The sequence below is a fragment of the Dermacentor albipictus genome, chromosome 5 (assembly GCF_038994185.2).
Source record: "Dermacentor albipictus isolate Rhodes 1998 colony chromosome 5, USDA_Dalb.pri_finalv2, whole genome shotgun sequence".
Classification (NCBI taxonomy): domain Eukaryota; kingdom Metazoa; phylum Arthropoda; class Arachnida; order Ixodida; family Ixodidae; genus Dermacentor; species Dermacentor albipictus.
Genome location: NC_091825.1, coordinates 165,140,536 through 165,165,114, shown reverse-complemented (window position 1 = coordinate 165,165,114; position 24,579 = coordinate 165,140,536). Strand labels below are relative to the sequence as shown.

General features: G+C 48.0%; 1 protein-coding gene across 1 annotated transcript in view; it reads right to left on the bottom strand.

Annotated features, from left to right (window-relative positions):
- Positions 1-17,977, bottom strand: part of LOC135917569 (uncharacterized) — a 131,700-nt gene extending 113,723 nt beyond the window's left edge. Inside the window, exon 1 of the mRNA XM_065451123.2 lies at positions 17,740-17,977. Within this exon, the coding sequence (XP_065307195.1) occupies positions 17,740-17,922 (183 nt within the window). The 5' untranslated portion in view covers positions 17,923-17,977. The remainder of the gene's footprint in view (positions 1-17,739) is intronic.
- Positions 17,978-24,579: the final 6,602 nt, after the last annotated feature.

Below are 24,579 nucleotides of genomic sequence, written 5' to 3'. Positions count from 1 at the left end.
TGGCGCTTCGTGCAGAATTAAATAAGATACATGACACCAGTGAACCATGCGTAGTGCAGTTAAGCAAGAAAAAAGAAAAATGGCAAAAGTGAAAGGTGAAGTCCAACTGAATTGTGCAAGAAATCGCAATATGCTCAGTGGAAAAAAAATAATTGGTTTAAGATATTAAACCACATGCTCTTTCTTACAGAATGCACACTGAATCCTTGCCAGTTAGAACAAGGCTTCAGAAAAAGATTTTCGTTTCGTCAATTAACTGTTGCCTTTGTGACGTGCCTGAACTGAAACTATGGAAAACTGTATTATTTATTATAAAGATAGCATATCACTCTGGGAAGTTCTCCACAGAAATTTTCAAAAATCTTTTGAATTTTACAGTATCCGACAGTATTCGACAGCATTACAGTATCCGACATCTTGTTCCATGCGATGATCTTCCATTCGATATGTTATTACTGAGGGGCCTGCATAGCCTGTGGACAACTGGTATGCAAGGTGCAAATGCAGAAATAACAAATTCCTCAAGATTGCATTTCGCTCACATTATTAAGCAGTTAGAGCACATTTACGATCACGAAGCGTCAGTCAGATTGGCATCGACTTTTCATTAGGTGTTTAACTTCTTTCAAGTCTTTATTGTGATGGAAAATGTTGCTTTCTGTGACGTTTGGTTCTTTATATGTGCTGCTCGTTGAAGTTGCTTATGACCGCATGGTGATCGTATTATCGTAAATAGTTCCTGCAGACACATCATTTCATTCATTGCACAAAATACCACCTTTAAGCAAAAGAACGCTCGTGCGGCGCCGTGGTCAGTAGCTGACTCTCGCGCCGCGGACCCGGGTTCGATTCCGGCAGGAATTAAGAATTATTTTTTTTTCATTCCCGATGATAGTTGCGATGAACACCGGCAGCCGCGGTGGTGGACATCATCACCAACCGAAACGGATATTGGAATGAGCCTGTAACAGCTTACGCCGTTAAAAAAAACGAAGAAAAAGCTATCTTCGCAGGATGGTTACGAGTGCGTAACGCGAATGTTTAAGCATTAGCTGCTTTAAAGGCTATGCGTTTTCGTTCCCAATTTTGAGCTCACGCAGTCATTTGGGGGTCTGAAGGTCCTGGTTCCTCCTTCACATTTAATTGTCAATTTTATTTTTTATGCCATTCTCGTTTATGATGGATGGATGAAAACAACTTTATTCTGAATCCGGCAAGTTTGACGACCCGGGCTCAGGTCTCCCATGCGGGAACTTCGAGGCTTTGCCTCGTCGCCGCCTCTCAGGCTTGCTGGACAGCCCACTCTCGTGTCTTGAGGTTGGAGCTGCGCAGAGCGGCGGCCCACTTCGATGCAAGAGCCTCCGGAGCTACTGCCATTGCAGCTGATGTAACCCGACACTCCCACAACATCTGTGACAGCGTCGCTCTAGTTTCCTGACATAATTTGCAAAGAGCAGTCGGGTATTGCGCGGGGAAAATGTGCTGCAATCGCACCGGACTGGGGAATGTTTGTGTTTGCAATTGTCGCCAGATGACTGCCTGGCGACGTTTCAGCATGGGGTGAGGTGGGGGCGGCAACCGCCTGGCTAGCTGGTAGTGCTTGGTGATGTCATTGTACCTGACCAGGCGTTCTCGCGTGTTTTGAGCCAGCAGTTCCGAACTCAAAGAGGCGGTCTCCGATTCTGCGCGGCGGGTCAGTTCTCGCGCAGAGCCGTGTGCTACCTCGTTCAAGTTAATGAGGCCCTCATCGGTGGGGGTGGCGACGTGCGCTGGAAACCATATGATGGCGGTGTTATCGAAGTGCTGTCGACCAGCTTTCCTTAGAATCTGGAGAGCTTCGGAGGAAATGCGCCCCCGCGCGTAGTTGCGAACTGCGGATTGTGAGTCGCTAAAAACTACCTCGCAGAGGGGGTCGGTAAGCGCAAGCGCAATCGCTACCTCTTCTGCTGTTTCGGGGTATTCCGTTGCGACACTACACGCGTGCGTAAGCCGGGAGCTAACGTCTACGACTACCGCCATGAACCGGTCTTCTCGTGTGTATTCTGCGGCGTCTACAAAGCGCGTAGTCCTCTTTCCACCCAAGGAGCGCAGCAGTGCCTTGGCACGGGCCTGGCGTCAGCCCCGATAAAATTCGGGGTGCATGTTTCGTGGTATAGGGGCGACAATCAGCCTGTCGCTGAGGTTAGGTAGAATGACCTGTTTCTGACCGTGTTGGACGTGGTAGTTGACGCCGAGTTTCTGCAGGATGTACCGGCCCGTGACTGTCAGAGACATGCGTTCGAGTTGAGAGGTTCTTAGCGCATCCGAGATTTCCTCAAGCGTGTTGTATACCCCCAGCTGTAGCAGACGAGCAGTGCTTGTGGACTCCGGTAGGCCAAGGGCGATCGTGTAAGTCTTGCGTATAAGGGTGTTGATTTTCTCCCTTTCAGTGACATTCCAGTTGTGGAAGGCAGCCACATAAGTGATGTGACTGATTGCGAAAGATTGTATGAGGCGCATGACACTGTCCTCCTTCATGCCCGTGTGGTTGTTTGTAATGCGTTTGATCAAGCGGGTCGCCGCTGTAACCTTGCCTTCGATTTTGCGAATAGCTTCTATGTTTGACCCGTTGGCTGTTATATGCATGCCTAGGATGCGTATCTTTGGGACTCGGGGAATGCAGGAGCCGTCTTTCGTGTAGAGGATTATGTCGTCACATTGGCGCGATCCGGCTGTAGGCTTGGGCCGGCGGCGCGAGCGGTAGACGAGCAGCTCCGATTTCAGTGGAGATAGTCGGAGATCTGTGTCTTGGAGGTAGGCTTCGACTGCAGAGACCGCTGCTTGTAAGGTGCATTCTATCTGACCGTCACTGCCCTTGTTGACCCACAGGGTGATGTCATCTGCGTACAAGGCGTGATGTAGGCCATCGATCTCGTCGAGGTAGTCCGGGAGACCCAGCATCACGAGGTTAAAAAGGAGCGAGGATATGACCGATCCTTGAGGAGTGCACGTGCTTCCTAGTGTATGTTCGTCGGATGTCATGCTGCCGACCGCGAGGGTGACTGTGCGGCGCGACAGGCAGTCTCTGACGTAGTTGTAGCTTCGTTCACCCAAGTTGAGCTTGTTTATGCGGCTCAGGATTGCTGCATGTGCTACATTGTCAAATGCATTTTCCAAATCTAGGCCGCGGATGGCCCGGTTGCCACTAGTTGGGTCATTGATAATCTGGTGGTAGAGCTGGAGCATGACGTCTTGAGTGGAGAGGTGTGACCGGAAGCCCACCATAGCGGGTGGGTAGGCTCCAGTGTCCTCGAGGTGGTGGTTGATGCGTGAGAGGAACGCGTGCTCCATCAACTTGCCAACGCAGGATGTGAGGGAAATGGGCCGCAAGTGATCGAGGCTGGACGGCTTGCCTGGCTTCGGTATCAGGACTGCTTTAGAGCGTTTCCACGCCCCTGGGATGCAACCTGCTCGCCAGCATTTGTCGATGTATGCCGTAAGAGTGGTTATCGAGGCATCATCGAGGTTTCTTAGAGTCTTGTTCGTAACCTTGTCGGGAACAGGTGCTGATTTGCCATTAAGGTCGTGGAGAGCTGCGCGGATCTCTGACTCGTGAAATTCTTCACCGAGTGTCACATTTGTCTCTCCAGTGTAATCTCCGTGTTGAACATCGGGCCATTGAGGGAAGTACTTGGCTAGCAGGCGTGTCACGAGCTGGTGATCACTTGTGGTAGCCTGTTCCTTGTGCAAAAGGCGTCGCAGGTTTGTTTGCTGAGCAGACTTGCTCTGCGTTTCCCCCAAAAGGTGACGAAGGAGACGCCACGTACTGCCATTGTGGAGCTGCCCATCGACCGCGTTGTAGATGTCATACCACTTTGGCGGCTTAAGGTCCGGCAATGTTCTTCCAGCTGGCGATTGATATGTGCGATCTTCTTACGAAGCTTTCGGTTGTGCCTTTGCTTTTCCATCTTGCGTTTAGTGACGTCTTGGCTTCCCAGAGGTGGGCTAGTCGGCTGTCGATCTTGTCAACCTGGACTTCGGGTGCGAGCGTCTGCGTCGCCTTGTTCGTGTCGTCGTTGAGCGTCTCCATCCATGCCTCGATGTCATCGATGTTCTCCTCACCTCTCTGTTCAGCTCGCTGCTTTCGGAATTTGTCCCAGTCCGTCCATTTGAATAGCTTAGGAAAAGGGGTGTACCCTAACTATTAGGCTTTTGCTCGAGGTTCTAATGCTCGCTGGCTTTCTAACCATACACTGCCGCGGCCGAACGTGCAGTGCACGCTGAGCGAGGTGCCACCACCGGTACTCCCGACGCTGTCAGCGGCAAGCGGCATTGCCGCCATGCACCGCAGGCGAGGCGCCACCGCGGCGAGTCAAAACTTCGACGATACTGAGGGCACAATCGGTGGGTTTCGCTTGCCGTGGTGCGCGAGGCGGCGGCAACCGCCCGTGCCGCTTTATCTGCGATGAATGTCTAAGTATAAAGTATGAGAATAGCCGAAACGCATCATGTATGAGGCGTGTACTTCAGCAGGGCTCCACTGTCGCTCTTACCTCCGGCAACCATCCGCCATCCAACGGCGCCTCCACGAAGTCTGCGCATGCCCAGTGACCCAAGTTTGTGCCTCAGAGGTTCAGTGCACATAGCCAGTGGCACATAACCCGTGGCCTCTGGGGTACGTGCCCTCTGACACAAGTTGAGTGCAAGACACAAAAGTTGGCGTCATATAGGTTTAAAGAATAAAGACACATGTCAAGGGGCGCGTACCTACGGTAGCTGAGTCTGCATTATCTCTTGGATTGGTCCACGACTTTGGATGGCGTCAACGCATCGAAACTGAGCATCCAGGTAAATAATGTGGGCGATTGCGAGACTCCCTAATGCGAAAAAATTTTTAGCTCAGCTCAATACGTGTTTTCATTTCGCGATAGATTGAGGCAAATTATTTGGGTCAGAAATCTCCGCACCAACTGGAAGTGGGCCAGTGCTGTCAGCACCTTCGCAGAGGGAGGATCAGTATGGGAACGCTTGCTTGAGGAGTGGCATCGGCGCCAGCTGTGGAAGAAGACGACGACGAAAGCGCGAGCAGCGATATGAGCGCGTTCGCGCATCTACGCCGACGGATGCCGACGCTCAAGCCAGGAACGGGAGCCTACAAGCTGCGCTAGAAAAATTTAACGCTTTTAAATCTAGTCTAGTCAGATAAAGGGTTCTCAACATTTCGCTTCAAGTATTGCGTCGGCTGCTACGCGCAGTGGCATGCGAAGAAGAGGAAGATATAGTAGCGCGCGTTGCACGGGGCATGTTGTGCATGCACACTAGACAGAAAGAAGAAAATCTTTAGGCGAGATGATGCATTGTGTCTTTGTCTAAAGGCTTGTCCATCTCCGACGAAGAAGCCAGTCCTTTCTTCCTTTTCATTTGGTGCCGAATCCCGGGAGCGGAATTTTGACTAGAACTGATCACAAATCACTTGAATGAATTGCGTGCAGTTCGAAAAGTTCAGCAGACCTGGACTTGCAAGACAGATCAGCCATTGAATCTAGCGACTTCACCCTTGCATTGCTCCGGACTTTTCTTCAGCGCCTCGACGAGAGTGCAAACAAGCACACAAAGATAAACGATGAGACTTATGTCGAGATGTCCAAAGATGAGGACGCAGCTGGATATGATTCCGTATTGGAATATAAAGACCAAGCCTAAGGTACCCTGGGACTGTTGCAGCACCATATTTTGGGAGGGAACTGTCTAATCCTCCGGTCACCAGTACATATGTCCGTGATGAGCCACCGCCCAGAGAGCCTACCCACGTGATGCGTTCTGTCGAGAATGGTTCCCAAGTAAGTGCCACTGCCGCACTTACACCAAGGCTGTCCAGACTAGACCTGCTGAGATTTGACAGATCGACGGTGAAATGCTAGTGTTTTTTGGACCTGTTCCGCCACACAGTGCATGAGAACACCCGTCTCAGTGATATCGACAAGTTCCCTATCGCCGATCTGTACTGGACGGCCGGGCAGCCAAGGCTAACTCAGAAATGCTTACTACCGAGAGAAGCTGCTCAGACGCCATTGAAATTATCAAGCATCGATTCGGAAATATATACCAAAATATGTGAGGCAAAGTGCCTATAGAACCTGTAAACTTTCAGTCCGGTGAGCCATGTAGTGGGATTGCGGAACCTGCACGATTATGTGCAGACGAATATAAGAGGACTGAGAGATCTTGCAGTTGCTGCGCCGTCGAATACATCAGTAACATGTGACGTTTTGATGAAGGCTATCCCAGTGGACATTGTGCTCAACAATGTGCTCAACATTGTGCTCAACAATTTTTATGTTAGATGTTTGGATGGCACAAGCAACAAGAGCCCTTTAATAAGCGATGGCAAAGGTTATAATAAAAAGCTGCTGTCCTCGCAGGTACTGCCATTGGTCTAAAATATGCATTCTCACATACAGCTAATACAGTCCATAAATTGGCTTTCATACATGTATGAAATGTTGTAATTGCACCATGTGATCAAATTTAAATAAGGTCAGCAGAATACCATATAAACACGTGAGTGAAGAAAAAAACAAACAGAAGCTGGTGCCTGGTGTTAACAAATTGTATTTTCAGCCGAGCCTGGTGCCTGGAGTGCAAAAGTTTTGTTTTGAGCCGAGCCCGCTCAGTCAGGCGGAAGCCTGATCCCGCCGATTCCACTGCTCACACACCGTCCGCGTGCTGGTCGTGTGGTGGTCGTCTTTTGTCACAGGGCAATTGTTGCACGTAGTAGGGCGCTACAAACATATTTGATGTTGTCCAGCTGGTGCGACGTCTTGATATTAGATGTTGTACTGTTTTAGTCACAAACACATGCGCGTAAACGCAAGGTACGCATACATTTGTGTTTACATGCTACTGAGTGTCTCAAATGAACAGCACAACTTAATTAACAAGACATAAAGACATAATTTTTTGTACTGGACTAATTCCTATTAGTCACGCAGTGATTTCTTTTCCTCACGTGCAGCCACTCAACTGCGTGCATAGGTTAAGGTGACGTTGCTATCCTAAGCTGGGCTTAGGTATCATTTGCACAATATAAAATAAAGAAGTGTCCATGGGTATGCGAATACAACTGATGCTTTGACAATATCTTCCCTGGCTGGGGAGTAAATCTGTGCCAAAAGAAAAATATAGCACACTGACCAAAGCAGTATGACTAATATAATATAGGGAGCAGACACTCATCGGCAGGAGATGAGAAAAACGATAACAAGGTGAAAGCGGGAGCCATTGTTTCGACAAGGGAACTTGTCGTTTGAGTCCCCTGAAAATTTTGCAAGCAGTCCTCATGGGCTGGCTTCGGTCACATGACTAATTCTGATATACTAGTAAAAATGTGTGCGCACAATATTCTCATGACAGCCAATAGACACCCTTTGGCAGCAGCTGAACTTTCAGGAGCAATGCACTGTGGCGTTGCACCTGAAACGGTTCAGTTAATGAGTGGAGCCAGGGCCTGTGCAAAATAACGATAAGGGAGATGGCCACTTGTAGCGTCCAACATCCTACAATCACGAATGATAGGCGCAGTACGCTTAAAACTAGACGAGAGTGCACCGGAAAAGCACTTAATGGAGATACTTTGCAGCCACAAGTCAGTTTAGCGCACATAATTTAGTAAGGACTGTCGGCCGCATGAACAAGAGGATAGAAAATAAAGCGCTTCCCGCGCACATAATGCTGGTAATTATGATAAATATTGTTCACATTAAACTGAAGGCTCGTGCCAAAACAGGTGACACGAAGCAGAGAATAAGATAGGGTGGATGTACAATGTAACCGTGAACTTTCACTTAGCTTATTTGCCTGCATTAGTAGCGTGACCACAGCTATAGCCAGTGAGCAAACATTCTCAGCAAAATTTCTTTCACGCAGTTTTGCTGGCTGCTAGCTGAACATCATATATCACCATACCTGTGATATTTGTCTTACACGTTCATTATTACATGCACATTGCATTAGCGCAAGCTTTTTGGCCAGTTGGTCCACGAAAAACTTTAAAAAAGGGGGCACCAGCGAAACACAAAAGGGCGCGGACACGGACGGACGCTGGACTCTCAACTGTACTCTATTGGAATTCACGTTGCCGCACATAACATTGCGACACATCGCACATATATATCACGATTTGTTATTTTGTGAACACACGCAACAGCAACACACAGCTGGAACGTCGCGATCACCACGGCGCATCGCAGCCGGCAGAACTTCACACACGCAGTGTAGCACACGCGAAATGACAAGGATAACTAGGCAATAGAAACTTATCGCTACTGATGGTATCATCACGTCTGAAAGTTGCAAAGGTCTGGCGTTCACCACTTCGCGGCAACGAACCGTACGCACAGAACACATACGAGTCACCCACGCTGGATGCGCCGATCGGACACTTTTAATTTCTCCACGCCCTGAACATGTGTCCTGATGACAATGCACGTGTATGTGATGAACATCTCATTCGCGACGGCCACGCGAAGCACGGTAAGAAAATAACGAAGTCGATGGCTTCAAAGATTTATTTCGACGCTCTTATAAACACAACACGCAGTTCCAGCGCTCCGTCTGTTTCTCTCGGCGATCGCACGCACTGATGAGGCCTGGAAGGGTACACCGGCTTGCTACTTTCGATTGAGTACCTCTTTGGGTGCTAGATCAGTCTGGTAAAAATCACAGGAACGAGAAAAATAGACTGTCTTTGACGCGGCTATAGCTTAGGCTTCGTGTCCCCACTTCGCTTCGCTTCGAGCAAGCATCATGTTTGCCGTGAAGACGCCGGACGCCGTCCGCCTAACAGCAGCCAATGAGAGACGAGCAGGCCTGCGGATGGCAAAGTTGCGAACGGCCGACCGTCTATGGCACAGACGATCAGACAGGCATACGTACGCGGGCGCTCGAGGGCGGAACGCAATGGCGGATTGACCATGTTTCAGCCTTTAGGTGTTGTCGCCGCTGGCAGTGGTGGCACGACTTCGCCGCGACGAAGAGCCGCTATCGTCGTTGTTGGAACGAAAGCGCGATAAGAAAAGTGCAGTGCCGCTCAAGGTGGCCTGTGCGGCGACGATGGCTACGATATGGCGCCAGAGTAGAGAGCGTCGTCTCTACGGAAACAAAGTAGCGCATGAGCCAAGGTCTGTCTGCGGCGACTGCAGTAAATTGCGCCCACGCGTCAACCACGCACTGCCTGTTGCGATCTCCCAATTAACGAGGAAGACGCGCCACACATCGTTTCGCTTGAAACGTGACGTTTAACCGTTTTTCTTTAACCAGCCTGTTCAGCGCTCACTGCAACTGATCGTCCGGGAATATGTGCCATGATGTTGCGATGTGATGTGAGTGCAAAACATGTTTAATAGGTGGCGTAGGTAAAATGACTGTGTACTTTTTCGAACGTGGATGACCGCGCGAACGCAGCATATGTGGCGACAGAACAGGATATGACAGTGCAAGCACCTCGGTGTTTGCCATGCTGCGGAAGCTTGAACCTGCGTCGACGAAAATAAAGCTTCTCTTTCGTATTTTCCCTACTCATCAAGTCCCCAGAGAGAAATGTGGGGGGACTTTTGGCTGAGGAATCTTGCAGGACCGCGCAATGTGATTCGTCGGCCACTTACAATTCCTTACAAACAGGATCATAGTGGCCGATACAGAGTCTGTAATGGCGAAGCGTAAGATTTTTGTCGCAACTGCTAGGTCTGTGTCACTGGGGCGAACGTAACATCCGGTTTGCGGTTCGGAGTGACTGGCGCTTTGCCAGACACGCTCGAAGTATGCGCCGCGCAGCCATAAACAAAAAGTTCAGCGTAACACGCAAATAGAAATTTTAGAATAAAACGAATAGGCAGTAACAGCGTGTCATTATGCATTCGCCTGCGGAATCTAGGTAAAGCAGCATCTCCATAACCGCCCTCCACCCGCATCTCTTCGCTCTCCTTGGAATAGGTAAAGAACAGCTATAGTGCAGAAGTCCGCAGCGGAAATTATAAAGAAAATTAACCGACGATAACGATACTCCCTAACGGGAAATTTGAGCGAAGCTCTATACTTATTTTCATTTCGCGATATATTGGCTAGTGCAGACAATAGGGACCTTTAGCTTGTCCGCTACTCTGGCAAACGGGGGTGGTTTGGGCGGATTTCCGGATGGGCTCGGGCGTAAGCGTGAGCGGCCCCGTTTTCCAGAATAGCGGACAAGGTAAATGTTCCTATTGTACACGCTAGCCAATATATAGCGATATGAAAACACGTACAGACCTGCGCTGAAATTTCGCATTAGGGAGTATCGTAATGGTCGGTTAATTTTCTTTATAATTTCCGCTGCGGACTTCTGCACTAGCTCTTCTTTGCCTATTCCAAGGAGGGCGAAGAGCGGAGAGTGGAGGGCGGTTAGGGAGATGCTGCTTTACCTAGATTCTGCAGGCGAATGCATAATGACACGTTGTTACTGCCTATTCGCTGTATTCTAAAATGTCAATTTGCGTGTTACGCTGAACTTTTTGTTCATGGCTACGTGACGCATACTTCGAGCGTGTCTGGCAAAGCGCCAAACACTCACTCCGAACCGCAAACTGGATGTTGCGTGCACCATAGTGACACGGACCTAGCAGTGAGGACAAAAATCTTACGCTTCGCCATTACAGACTCTGTATCGGCCACCATGATACTGTTTGGACGGAATTTTAGGCGGCCGCCGAATCATAGCGCGTGGTCCTGTAAGATTGCCCAGCGAAAAGTCTCCCCACATTTCTCTCTGGGTACATTATGGGTCGGGAAAACACGAAAAAGAAGCTTTATTTTTGTCGATGCGGGTTCAAGCTTCCGCGGCATGGCAAACACCGAGGTGCTTGCACTGTCATATCCTGTTCTGTCGCCGCATATGTTGCATTGGCGCAGTCATTCGCATTCGACAAACTACACAGTCATTTTACCTACGCCACCTTTTAAACATATTTTGCACTCACATCAAACCGCAAAAACGAGGGACATATTCCCGGACGTGCAGTTGCAGTGAGCGCTGAATTGGCTGGCTGAACAAAAACGGTTAAGCTGTTTGTCTGGTTGAACATTACCGCGCGAATAAAAGCATGTTTCAGTTGTTTTTGCCTAGGTGTGCCTATTTTGGCTTTTAGCGCCTAACAATGGTTTTTTGAGGCGTTATTTATTTGAGATAGTCAGTATATGTTTCTTCGCAGCAATTTGGGAGGCTCATACAGGTGAACACACAGAATCGCAGAGTGCGTGAAGACGCGTCAAACACACGGAAATACAAAAACGTTCCATTCACCTCTATGAGTGCATGTTGGACGTACCTTTTTATTTTTCTCCACACAAGTTTATTTTCAGGGTGACGAGGCGCAATCTTCAATCTCAATATCTACAGAACATAATCACGTGTCACTTTTCTTACGACTTTTAAAAAGTGTGGTATGGTAAACGGCATGGTCTCTTGGTCCACGCCAGCAGCCCCCAGTCCTGGTTGGCCGCGCCCAAGAGCGCCCAGCGGAGTCTCGAACCACCGCTCGCGCTGACGAGTCACTTTGTCCTCCACTTCTTCGACAGCTGGCTCAGATACCGGAGTTCCCATACTGCTCCACCCTCTGTGAAGGTGATGATGGCACGGCCCCGCAGTCATTGCCATCTAGATTTCTAATCTTACGCCATTTAACTCTTCTTTTTTACTACAGCAGGTCTTTACTACAGTGACTTCAGTATATTAGGCGCGGATTTTACCTTCCCCATTTACCAGCTTAGCCGCTTTTGTGGCGGATATTCTTTTCGCTTTTGCTCCACTTGAGGCGTCATTGTAAGCAGAAAAGGTTGGTTAATAATTTTATACTACCTGTTCATTGTGTCGGAACAATCGTATTGTGCGTGTTGGCTGCTGCATGAGAGTTGTCAAAAAGTCGCAGTTTCGCCCGAAAGGCAAATCAACGATGGCGATGCCAAATTAGTAGATAGCTATATCAAGTAAAAACAGGTTTTATCGTCCGTATAAACTTGCAAACATAAGCTTAATCACTGAATTAACAAGGATGGTGTCAGCGCGCACAGCCAAACATGAACACACCACACTCGATGACCCCGGACACTCGCTGTCAAAACGCTGGAGGGAACAAACGTGGCCGCAGCAGGAGTGTGCGGACTATCGTCGCAACGTAGAGTGGCGAGAACACAGAACGTAAGTACATTGGTATAAGGCGTCTGTCGATCGCTTTCAAGATACGGCGCGCGGACCCACGTGCGGCGGCGCAAAGTGCGCTGTTACTGGCATAGTTGAAGCCGCTCTTCCCTCCCTCCTGAGCTGCCTCCTCACTTTCCTCTCTTTCGCGCACGAGATTGAGCCCCGATCGTCAATTCCCCTAGCGCTCGGTCGCGAAATGCGAATTATGCAGCTTTAGTTGGGCGTCCGCAACCAGAGACATGCGCAGGACGCGGGGGTGTGCGTGCGTAGCGTAGCGCGCGCGCACGATACGGCAATAGTAGGCCGGACGCAAAAGCTGGCAAGGGGATTGCTGACTTGCACGCATACGAACCGGTAGTGTGCTACTCAGCGCCGCCATATGCCACCTTCTGAGACTGTGTAGCCAATCTCAGCCGCCACGAAGTCAAACCACAAGCCGGAGTCATACACTGTAAACGAAAATAAACCCACCTGGGAGTTTTTAACAGGTGATGTACCCTAAAACCTCCCCTCCTCAAGTATTTACTCCGATGTATGGGAGCAAAACAGCGCCATTCCCTCGTTTCACTCCGCTGGCTGGCTGCGGGAGTATTAGGGCGACATGACGCGATTTTACTCCGCTTAAAAATCTTGTTCTCCCGTGAAACTCCGGCAGGGAGTTTTAAAAACTCCCCTCCGCCGAAAGAGCTTGGTCACGTGGCGCTTCCCATGAGGCTGTGCGCCTCGCCAGCGACCGGGCGCATTCGGCGGAGTCGGCAGTGCTCATGGCTGACGGTTTGTTTACATTTGTGAAGTGTCGTTCCGTGACAGCGTTTCGTCAATTTGTTTCCCGTATTTCCTTCCAGAAAGTGTTATAGGCATGCCTGAAGCTCGCTGTTTCTCAGCTTCAAGTACGTTTGCTCTGATCACTTTGCTGACAACGATGAATGCAAGAGCAACGTTTTCAAGTGCGGAAAAAGGCTTAGGTATACCTCGAAGCTGCTCACTGGCTCGTGATGTCGGCTCAGGTTCTGACTGTGTTTTCGTGCTGCGTGACCCTGGCTTGTGTTGTTCAGTACGTGAAATGCGACTTTTATGTCCTTTTGGGTACATGCTGACAACGTCTGGTGTAATGTTTGAAAGGACCGCGTAGCAATGGCAACTGCAGCCACTGTTCGAGCGACGACGTCCGTGCTAGTCGCACATGTATGGCGTATACCCAAGTTCGTTGCGGTGCTGTGTTGCCAGTGAGAAAGATCGGAGTACAAGCAACTGTTTTTATGTATCTGCGAACGGATATTTTCACCCGAAGAAAAACGGTAGGACATAAGTATGCTTACTGTAAATAAAGCTTCTTATTGAGCGATGTGCATCGAATTGTTATCGCGCATATAGGTTTTGGTCACGTCATTGCTTCCGATATTGCATTAACATTACGCTCTATCCAAGACACCGATTTAGACGCATGCCTGCTCGCTCCGAGTTTAAGCATTCACTCGACAGATCAGCTATGTAGCTCCTTTTCACAACCGAGAGATATTGCTTGGACGCGGAGCAAGTAGTGCGGTGTATATTATGTATGACTACGCATTTTTCGGTGTTACGTCGGCTGCTGCGGGTCATGCTCACACGTAATAATTTGTTGCTACGCTACCACTATATCGCAAAAATTTAATTTTGCTATGAAGCAGACGCACTTACATTTTTCTTGCTTACTGTAACTAACGCACTACTTTTTGGCCGCGAACGCCGGCAGTGTGCGAAGTCGCTCTAGCACTCAGAATGGCATGCTAATTGTGAAAATTTACGCCATTAACTTTTTTCTCTCACTATTCTGAATTAACAGTTTTGTGTTGATTAAGGTATTCTGTTAATTTCAGAGAGGCAGATCTCGTATTAACGAGCATGTGAGTCGTAATTCTGAAAACAGCACAGCTGCTCCCTAGGCGGTTTCGAGGCACACAATATCGTGGCTATATATACTGGCACCGTTGCTTCTTGAGTATCGCGTGTACGTGTGATGTCTTTCAAATTTCTGCATTGGGCGTTTCTGAAATGTTTATGTATGTCAGGATTTATGTGCTTTCATTGACTTGTTTCGTCGAATTTGACGCGGTCTCGTGTGCATATTTCGAAATTTGACCAGCAGCCTCTGTATATAAAGATGTTCGCGCAAACTGACGCGTTGCCTCTTTTTATACTCCCATTGCACCTAAAAAAAAAACTCCGTCCATTGCAAAGCAAAAAAGAAAGAAAAGATAGAAAAAATACCTCCCATAATTCCACGCGAAAATTCCGCTCGCACGGAGTAAAAATTCTACTCCGATCATACGGAGCATAACAAACTCCGAACCGGGGGGTCGCTAGAGGACAAGCGTTATACTCCCACGTCGGAGTTATTTCCGTTTACAGTGTATCTTCGTAAGCGCATGGCAAGAGTGATATCGAAAAATGCGCTCTCGTGGACACGCGACGCCAGAACGTCCCGCAAAGACCGCTGACTCCGCAGCGGACAAGGTAAATACACCTGGTAGCGAAGCTTCCATAGGAGCCCATACGTTCAAAACATGGTGGTCCATCGGCGGTTCATGGGGCTTAGCGCCATCTGTATGTGGTGGGAACACTTCCAGTAGCAGAAAAAATATTGTAACGTCATGTCCGTTAAAAGCAGACGTGACGTCATTGTGTTTTCGAAGGCGCCAAATTTGTTTTGTTGGCCTGCTTTTGGAGCTATATATTCAAATGCCCCGCCATTCGACTTGATGGGCGTTTCGAGCTTTCAGCGCGGAAAGCGATGCAGGAAAAGCCAGTGGTACGGTTGTCGAGATCGCATGCCTGCACAGAACATATTTTCTTTGGAGGCCGACGAAAGCTTTAGGCGTAGAGTGCTGATCCTATATTTGGACACCAAGCTCGTCGGCCGGCGCAGCTGCACGAAAACAACTACACAACTATCTGGCGGTCGTAGCTCACTAGTTTTGACTGAACAGATTAAGAAGCGATGAAGCTACCCGCGTCACCAAATTCAGACAAACTTCGACAGGCAAGAAAGCACAAACTGTGAGGGGGGCGTATTTCAACAGGTGAACTTTACGAGTGCGCCTTTCTGCCCATTTCAAGACGTGCATTGCATTGCGACTGATAGTGGCGTCAACGCCCCCTGTAACGATGGGCGGCGAAAATAAATGCATTTATTAATGTTAATAAAATTGAATAAACTTGTATTTCCTTAACTCGTCACGAATATATAAAGTTGACCAGGAGTTTTATTTTCGTTGAATGAATCTAACTGTGTCTCGCTTGAATTAAAAAACGCTTTTTTTCTTTCCCAATGTTTGTTCCCTCCAAACACAGTCGCTCTTCAATCGCTGCTCCCATAACCCCCCTTGCTGATGTCGGTGACAATCTGTACTGAACCGCTTCTCGCCCGAAGCTTCGCGACCTATTGGATCGGCCTTGCAGCGGACACGACGCAGCTTTCGAAAAGCTGCGGGCGCACGCAAGACACCGTGCGTGCTCCTGCTTACTGCACATGCGCTCTGACGCCTCCGCGGGTTTGCTGCGTACGCATAGCTGCTGCGCACGCCCAACTAAAACTGCCTATTACTGTCGGAGCAAACCGCCGCCCTCCCCACTCCTTCCCTGCCATTTCACCGCGGCCTTTCGTGCGACGGAAGACGGCGCACTTGCTCTCCGCTTTCCTCCCTCGCGAGCACCAGATTTAGCCGCAATCGTCGGCTCCCCTCGAGTACTTTCACTCGCACATGCAGCATGCGGGGCGCGGTGACGGTGTTACCACCCTTGGATTTTATACGGAACTTGACGGCGACATCGACGGCAAAAATGCACCTGGTAAAAAGTGGCATCTCGTTCCGTCAAGCAAAGGCCTGTGAAGTAATTGCTTTCGCGATAGGTTTGCTGCCTTTGAGACTTCACAAGGGCACGCTATACTTAAGTTTCTTGCCTTAAACAAGCACTACACACATTAAATAGGTAAAATAGGTTGTGGGTTGCGAACATATTGTAGTGTCTATTCTGGCGCCTATCGTGCCTAAAGTGCTGCTTTAAGGCTAATAAAACTCAGTTTTGCCCCTACAAATCCGTCTTCTAGTGATGAGTGCTGCTTGCATACGTGCATCGTCTTCCTCTGCGCCTGTCAACGAGTTAAGTACGTGTAGCAGGTTGAGCTATGTTATTATTGGTGTACATGAAGTAATGTATTCTGCCCAGCTTCTGCGCACATTCTGATTGGCCAACAGCGCGCAGTAATTTGTCTTCGGGCTATGGGTTAGATGGTGGTTTTCCCCCTGACCGTGTAGCGGCGCGGCGATGGCGCACCACACCCCGAAGCTATGAACAACTCCGCGGGACGTCCCCCGGTCCTGCCTTGAACAGACCTTCGTGAGCGCTACTGACCAGGCACATGGACGCGTTATTTGGGTGCATTTGGGTGCATTTTCAAGGATCCCAGGTGGTCAAAATTAATCCCGAGTCCCACACTACAGCGTGCCTCATAATTGTATTGCGGTTTTGGCTCTTAAAATCCCAGATTTTTTTTTTCTGTTGGTCTGGAGCGGCTTTTTTTTTCGTGCCGGGCGCTCATATTATGGCGGAAGACGCACTCGGGCAGTAATTTAAGCATATTCAATGTTAAAAATAGTTGCGTGAAACTAAAGCGACGGTTGACGAAGTTGAGAAAGCTAGAATACCGAGGCTGCCCCACACACAACCACAGCGGTATCGGCGTTCACATGCCCTCTCATGCACGGTTGCGCCTCTAGCGGCGGGCGCTGGCTCTATATGAAACTGATGCGGCAGTGTTGTGAGCAGAAAAAAAAAATTGAAGGACTCTGGTATTAGGCTGCGAGAGCGTTTAGGCTTGAATTCCATGAAGTAATACCTTGTTTACGCTCCCAGGCCAATTCAGATCGACATTGTTTTATAAAAATGACATTAGAGTATATTTTTCAACTACATTGATAGACGTGGCAACGTTCATGCTGAAAGAGGGCTATGAAGTTTTTCTGAGGTACCGCTAAATGCGTAATGACTCGTCAATTCGAAATATGGTACGTAGCTTCTTCCATAGTTTGAATTTTCAGAATGTTTTATTTGAATGGTCGGGATATTTCACGTAGTACAATATCCCAATCCGAGAATCAAACTCTACAGCTTCAGATGTTGCATACCTTCTTCGGCGTTCAAACCACTCTCAATTTCAGGGAACATTGAGCCGTGCCCAAAATAATCTGGAAGCGTCTGCAGGAGATAACAGGCGAAGAGTATGGGATTAATAAAGTACTAAATGCGCTCCTGCTGAACGTTTAAACGCAGAAGTGTTACCTAATTTTCGGGTGCACTGAGTAATACCACACGGATATATACATACTCAGCCAGACCAGGACATATGTTTTAAGTTAGGAGCAACCGAAGCGCGCACCATGAAGATGTCATGTTCGATTATGTTGCTTCGATACCAACAATAGCAGCAAATAAGTTCGTAACGTTTGCCGGATAACCAAACAATTAGTTCAAAGCGACTCCTAACTTACCAGTGCAGTCAGGTCTTCATGATCTTGCCAAATGTCAGTGAAGAAGGATTTAAAAATGACATCAGGGATGACTGCGCCTTTGGCACATGATTTCACGATGCCGTCCTCAATAATCACTGATACCCTTGAGTTTGTGCCTACGGGAGAACTTAACAGCTGGTGCGATGAACCGTGACCTGCCATTTTTTGCACTAAGCGTGCACCAAGATCTTGTTTTGCAGTGGAACAGTGAGCGAGACTTCGATGCGGGAGGCGTGTTTAGGTAAAAGCTCTACATGCATGCATTGCTACATGAGAACTACAACGGATGGCGAATGCATGAGGATATGCCACATCAGGCGCAGCTCGTTATCTAAAGTAATTTCCGTCGAACCTAACATCGCTTACTAGAAAGAAAGGAACTTGCTGCAGCTGCACAGCCGGAAAAGCATTTACGTCAGTAGTGTATCTGCACAGCTGCTGGCTGTCGCTGCCAACGTACATACTTTTCTTACCAGTAAAAAGTCATAAAATGTCGAATTCGATGCACACTCACAATAAAAGAGATCATTAGGTACGCTGGGCCAAGCCTACAAAGCGCGCGTTACTATGCAGAAAACTTCCTATTTGATCTAATGCTGGCATGTTCTCACTGCTGCCCAGTCACCGTTGTTCCTCCGCCATTGCGTAGCCGTATTTGCAGGTAAGGTTGGTCAACCAAAGAATGATAAATTGACCTGATCAATGTTTGCGACTAGCAAACTGAAGGGGGTCTCATTGTAATTTTCAAATGTCAGGGCAAATTCCTATGCATAGCTGCAGAATAGCCAGGGCGAATGTCCCTGCGTTGATTCCTTCGTGCAGGTGGTTGTGCCTAATTACATTTATGTTTGTTAACTAAGCTTATCTCAGTGGACGCTTGAAAAAAGAATTCTACATGCAGTTTCTCTAAAAAATGTTGACAGCTCCTCAAAAAGCAGTAGCAGCTCAAAAAGTCCTGCTCAAAAAGCAGTAGCAGCTCAGATGCCAACATTGAGAAAGAAGAACACGACGACAACAGCGAAGATAACGAACATTGATGCTCCAACAGAATAACTTGAACGGACCTATAAAAATAACTACTCTCAAACCCCCCCGAGTCTTAGCCTATCTAGCGTTGTATACAGGGTGTACCGATACATATGCCAACATAAGCATATGCAAATGCCACGTAACTGGACAGAACCAAGGTATTGTTGTGTGCCGTCACTTGTAGGTACTCAGATAATTTTTTGCATAGCGCCTCAATACATAAATAATTTAAAATAATAATAAACATCTGAAATATTTTTAAATAAATGAAAACTTGCAACGACGAAATTGTAGAGCAACATATAAAGGTGTTACATAAAGGTGCTATATAAAGGTGTTTTTCTAAGCGTGAAAGGCCGCGAATGCACGCAAAATTATCGCGCTATTGACTACTCGAGGAACTTTGCGCGTATTATTATTATTTCTTAATATAATATTATGTCACGCTTCGAATATATATATATATATATATATATATATATATATATATATATATATATATATATATATATATATAGCTGCGATGCTCTGGCAGCCATATTGATGGAAGACCCGTATAGTGGAAATAAGACGCATGCATATATTTAGGGTAGCTCCAAAAAGTTCTGTGTCTGCATAGGCATCGGTCTTCTCGGCTCGGAATAAACTACGTGTTACACTTACATATTGACAGCTGTTATAAAGACTTCCACCATCCACCACTTCTTCGCCGTATTAACGTGCCGAAATTCCTCTAGCAATAACATAGTGTAGTCTGACTTGTTACCTTGCTGAAGCAGCGTTTGTGAAATCGTTGAATAATTCCTTGCAATTTTTCAGAATAAAACAAACATGAGGTAACTGTAGTGGTCACAATATATTTGCTAATAAAAAGAAACAAACATTACATATTTTTGCAATAATGTAGATGGGATTTTGTTTACTCAAATGCAGTGCCTTAGGACTGCAGTACCTTAGCATGAATGTGACTTACGATATAGAGAGGGAAAGAAAAGGAAAGGCAGGAAGGTCAAACGCAGCTGTACCTGCTTTGCTACTGTACAAGGCGGTAGCGGGAAGTGGGAAGAGAAGAAAAAGAAGGAAAAGGGAAATTGATAACAAGTGACGCGCGCACATACAACAGCGCTCACCGCGCAATTGAAAGAGGCCGCAGACTTTAGTCATCATTGAATATCTCAGAGAAATTCTGGTCGGCTGTCTCATTGTGCGAATGAAGGTCGAGTCCATGGCTCCAGCGCATTTTCACATGTGACTGCTCTGTCGTGCAGCCGGCCCAATGATATAGCACACAAAGGCTGTCAACGTCAAAAGAAAGACAGTAGATGGTATGTACTATGATGCTGTTACAATCACTAAAGTGGCACGAGGCACCCGCTGTGGTCGCACAGTGGCTATGGCGTTGCACTGCTGTGCTCAACGTCGCGAGCTGGGATACAGGACGCGGCAGCCACGTTCCAAGGGAGGCGGATTGCAAGAAAACACGCATGTGCCATGCGTTGAGTGAACGGTAAAGTACCTCAGCTGCACGGTCAAATTAATACTGAGCCCCGGACAACGGGGTGCCTCATAACCAGATCATGATTTTGTAACGCAAAACCGTCTAAGATGCCTAAGATGCGTTAATATGCCGAAGAAAACTGAATTTTCTTCTGAATAGCCGCAGGCTGCACCGTTCCGAAAGGAATACAAGATGGCTGCCGCCGATCGCTCCGGCACTAGCTACTCGCCCCTGAGAGAGAGCATGGGTTTATTTGCGTGTAATATAGCATTTTGCGTAGCCGTGTAACGTTTTCTAGAACTTTCGGCACGTTTACGACCGCGTTCTGCCAACTCTTCTTTGCTGAGGATCCGTTTTAGCGTCATTCTTAAGCTTCTTTTGCATGCCGCCGTGATTGTCGACGAGCCACCGCAAGCGAAGTATAGAGAAGCGGACCGATCGCAGACGCCGGCACCACGCTCTTCATCCGATTATCGATATTCGGTGCAGTGGCTTGGCCCCATCGAATCCGTCTCCACTTGAGCGTGCTCCTCGCCTCTTGTGAGCCAATTCGATAAGACAAGCCGCTCAGTGCAGGCAATGTTATTCGTTTTTCAAGCGAACAAAAGTGACCTCCTGAGAGCGAGGGGAACCCGCCGTGGTTGCTCAGTGGCTATGGTGTTGGGCTGCTGCGCACAAGGTCACGGGATCGAATCCCGGCCACGGCGGCCGCATTTCGATGGAGGCGAAATCCGGAAACACCCGTGTACTTACGTTTAGGTGCACGTTAAACAACCCCAGGTGGTCAAAATTTGCGGAGTCCTCCACAACGGCGTGCGTCATAATCAGAAAGTGGTTTTGGCACGTAGAACACCATAATTTTTTTAAGAACGAGGGGAGCATTTGATTGGTTTGTTCAGATAAACCTGCGGGTCACCGCCCGATGCTTGCGTCGGCGGTTACGCAAATTTGACCTCAGGAGATTGGAATAAAACCATAATAATATAATATATGAGGTTTTACGTGCCAAAACCACTTTCTGATTATGAGGCACGCCGTAGTGGGGGACTCCGGAAATTTTGACCACCTGGGGTTCTTTAACGTGCACCTAAATCTAAGTACACGGGTGTTTTCGCATTTCGCCCCCACCGAAATGCGGCCGCCGTGGCCAGGATTCGATCCCGCGACCTCGTGCTCAGCGAATAAAACCATATTGGAATAGTTTTACGTTATACGGCCCCCAAATAAAAAACAAACATACATGTGCCCAATGGCACAGTAGCCGTCAAAAGCTTAATTACGCTGCAGAAGAACTTAAAGCATGCTTAATTGCAGCGCAGCTAGGCCCACAGAAAGTAAAACTATGCGAAATGGTTGTTTATTGTAGACCAGTGCATTCTGTAAATCATATCACGCTGCATGCCTATAGGGTGCAACCTTTTTTTTCAGATTCTGTGGTCCGTAAGCTTTTGACGCTGTTCCGAAGGCGTAAGACTGCTTTTTGGCTTATACGTAATGGCAAGGAACGAGCTCTTGGTTATGGAATATTAGAGCGTGGAATGGCAGAACTTGTGCAAGGTCGGGCCGCTTTACGACGCAAATCTAGCGATAGAAGCTAAAGATATTTTGTTTATTAGTTTATTAACACTTATGATGACTGGATACTCAGACTGAATGAATGTTACTGTCCGATTTTGGACAGACTCGAGTGTGCTGCATAGGTTCTATATCGGTGAAGATTGCTTACTAATTCCATAGTGCGAATTTCTGTTCTAATTTTGGCCTCTCCTACGCCGACCAATTATTTTAGCATTCAGAAGGGGTAGCGGTTGTTTCTTCGGATGTAGCCAAGGCCATCATTGATGTGTTTAGTAATGGTAGGTATGTGAACAGTATCACTGGGATTATTGTATGCAGTACGCCAAGGTACCTGTGCGAAGTCACGGTGGAAATTAGAGTTCCTCATGTATATATTAAGGTGATCTGAAGGTGTCTACATTAATAAGGTTCTTTAGGTTTAATATTATTGGGGCTTATGAGCCTTCCGTTGAGCTATTGAAATAAAGCACTGTATATGATGTCCTGACGTGTGTGAAATTACAAGGTTGTAATCGCTTCAAAAACAAAGTGACTGTATTGGCTTGTTCACACCGGCGACTTGAGGAGGTCGCGTGACCATTTACGACTCGCGACCACAAAGCAACCGAAGGCGACTGAAGTTCACACCGGCAAGCCCGGCTGAGCGCGATCCGCAAGTCGCAATCCCGGAGATTATCGTTCTCAGCTGCAACTCTCGGAATGTATGGTGGCGTACTTTGTATTTGCCGCGACGCGGGAGGCGGCCGGATGTAGATACATGAAAGATCACTTCCATTGCGCAGCTGATTGGTTTATCAGTTGTGCGACCACGGCCGCGCGACTGAAAAATCTAGCAGCGAGGGACTGGCCCGAAATGGTCGCTTTTACAGAAAAGCAACCATTTGCGACCATTCGCGACCAACTTGGTCGCGCGACCACTGTCAGTCGCCGGTGTGAATGCGCCTTATAAGTCCATCGTTCTCGGACCTACACACCAAAAAAAAAAGGAGTGACTCTTGCTTCGTTAAGGCAGAAACGGCGATGTCCCCTATTTTCGTCTTTAAATAGAGCAACTTTCCTCCTCCATGCATGGAGGAGGAAACTTTCCTCCTCCAAAACCAGCATGGCTGCAGTGTTCTAGAATACCCTTTTCTAGTACACTGTGGCATGGCCGACTCCAGACAAGCGAAACGAAGCGTTGAATGCGACTAGGCTTATCAGCTGTGTTCGCAGCTGGAAAACAATGTACGCGTCATAAGCATAGCCTACGTTACTGATATTTGCACAAAAAAAATCTCGCTAAGTTATCTTTGGCGCATACAAGGAACCAGGTGCAAGTACGACACGATATTGTAGCGATGCCTTCCGCTCGTCTTGCGCTCTTATCACCTGCCGTTCACGGCTGGCTGATCATGGTAATAACGCGGGTGGAGCGCCGTTCTAATCACAGTAGAAGCGTGAAAGCAATGGCATCACTAGAATATCACGTAATTGAACTTGCGTGAACGTTCGGATATCAATGCACCATGTCGTCTCAGGCGCGCACACACACACGCACGCCTGTGTAAACAACGCGCTTAGCGCCACCTTGAGGGGCCTCAAATTACTAAACTACACAGTTACTGCATAGGCCAATAGATGGCGCTAAAAGCTGACAAATTATAAAGCCCCTGAAACTTTGTAAAGTAGTGCCACTCTCCTCCTCCGCCTTCACTCCTCCTCGTTTCTCCTCTCTTTCACGCTCCCTCCTCGACCATGGCATCGCCTACTTGCTCGAGCGCAGCAGACGACCTTTCCCAGAGTGAATGCACGCATAGCAAGGTAGTGCTCTTTAGGCGTTCACCTTGGCTTTCCAGCTCCGCGTAACTTCGTGTACAGCATAGAATCTTTAGTCGGATGCTTATACAAATTCGGTAACGGCAGCTTTTGTTTCATTTTTGATAACTATTTCTTTAAAAAGTATCTGACGGAGTGTTAACGCTGTGCGTTGACGACTGCGAATGTATCGCGTGCCCTACAGTTAGGTACGCAACATTTGTCAAGGGCGTGTCGCAAGATCTTGTTGCGAATGGTTGTAAATAACACGTTTACCATCGAATGACAGCCTCTTGGCTTCCAGCAAGCCCTCAGCCTAAAGAATCCGCGCCGCCCTTACCATGTGAATTCGCGGCGCGTATCAGCTATGACGTACAAAGGCTGACGGAGTTCACTGCTCTGGAGGCTCGAAAGTGTATTACAAGCTACAGTGCCACCAACGTGCGTGCTTGTCAATCTAAGCGCGCGCAAAGCCTCAGAGGTGGGCGCTGGTGCTATTATGTTTCTCGTGTCTCAACGCCGACAGAAATAGCGCGGCCGATCATCGAGTCGGGACTGTGCGTACACAAGAAAATAAAATGAGTTTTTAGCATTCGTGCGCGAAGCGGGAGCGCGATAAGAATGCTTGACCCAATCTCAAACAAGACTACTGTGGCCTTCAGTAATTTTTTGAGGTTAATGACTTATCACGAATAACACTTCATCGTGCGTTGGTTCGTCCGTTTACTAAGTGACGTACTTGCCGCGAACCGAGTTGCACTGAGGTGCATGCATTGAGGACGGTTGAACTCCCTTCGAAGTAACATTTGCGAGATATGACTTTATTAGTGAAGTCATGATCGCGCAAAGAATCCCCCCGCCATGACGCGGCCGAAATTGCGGCAAGTGAAATGGTTTTTATCCATGGGTTAAAATGATAT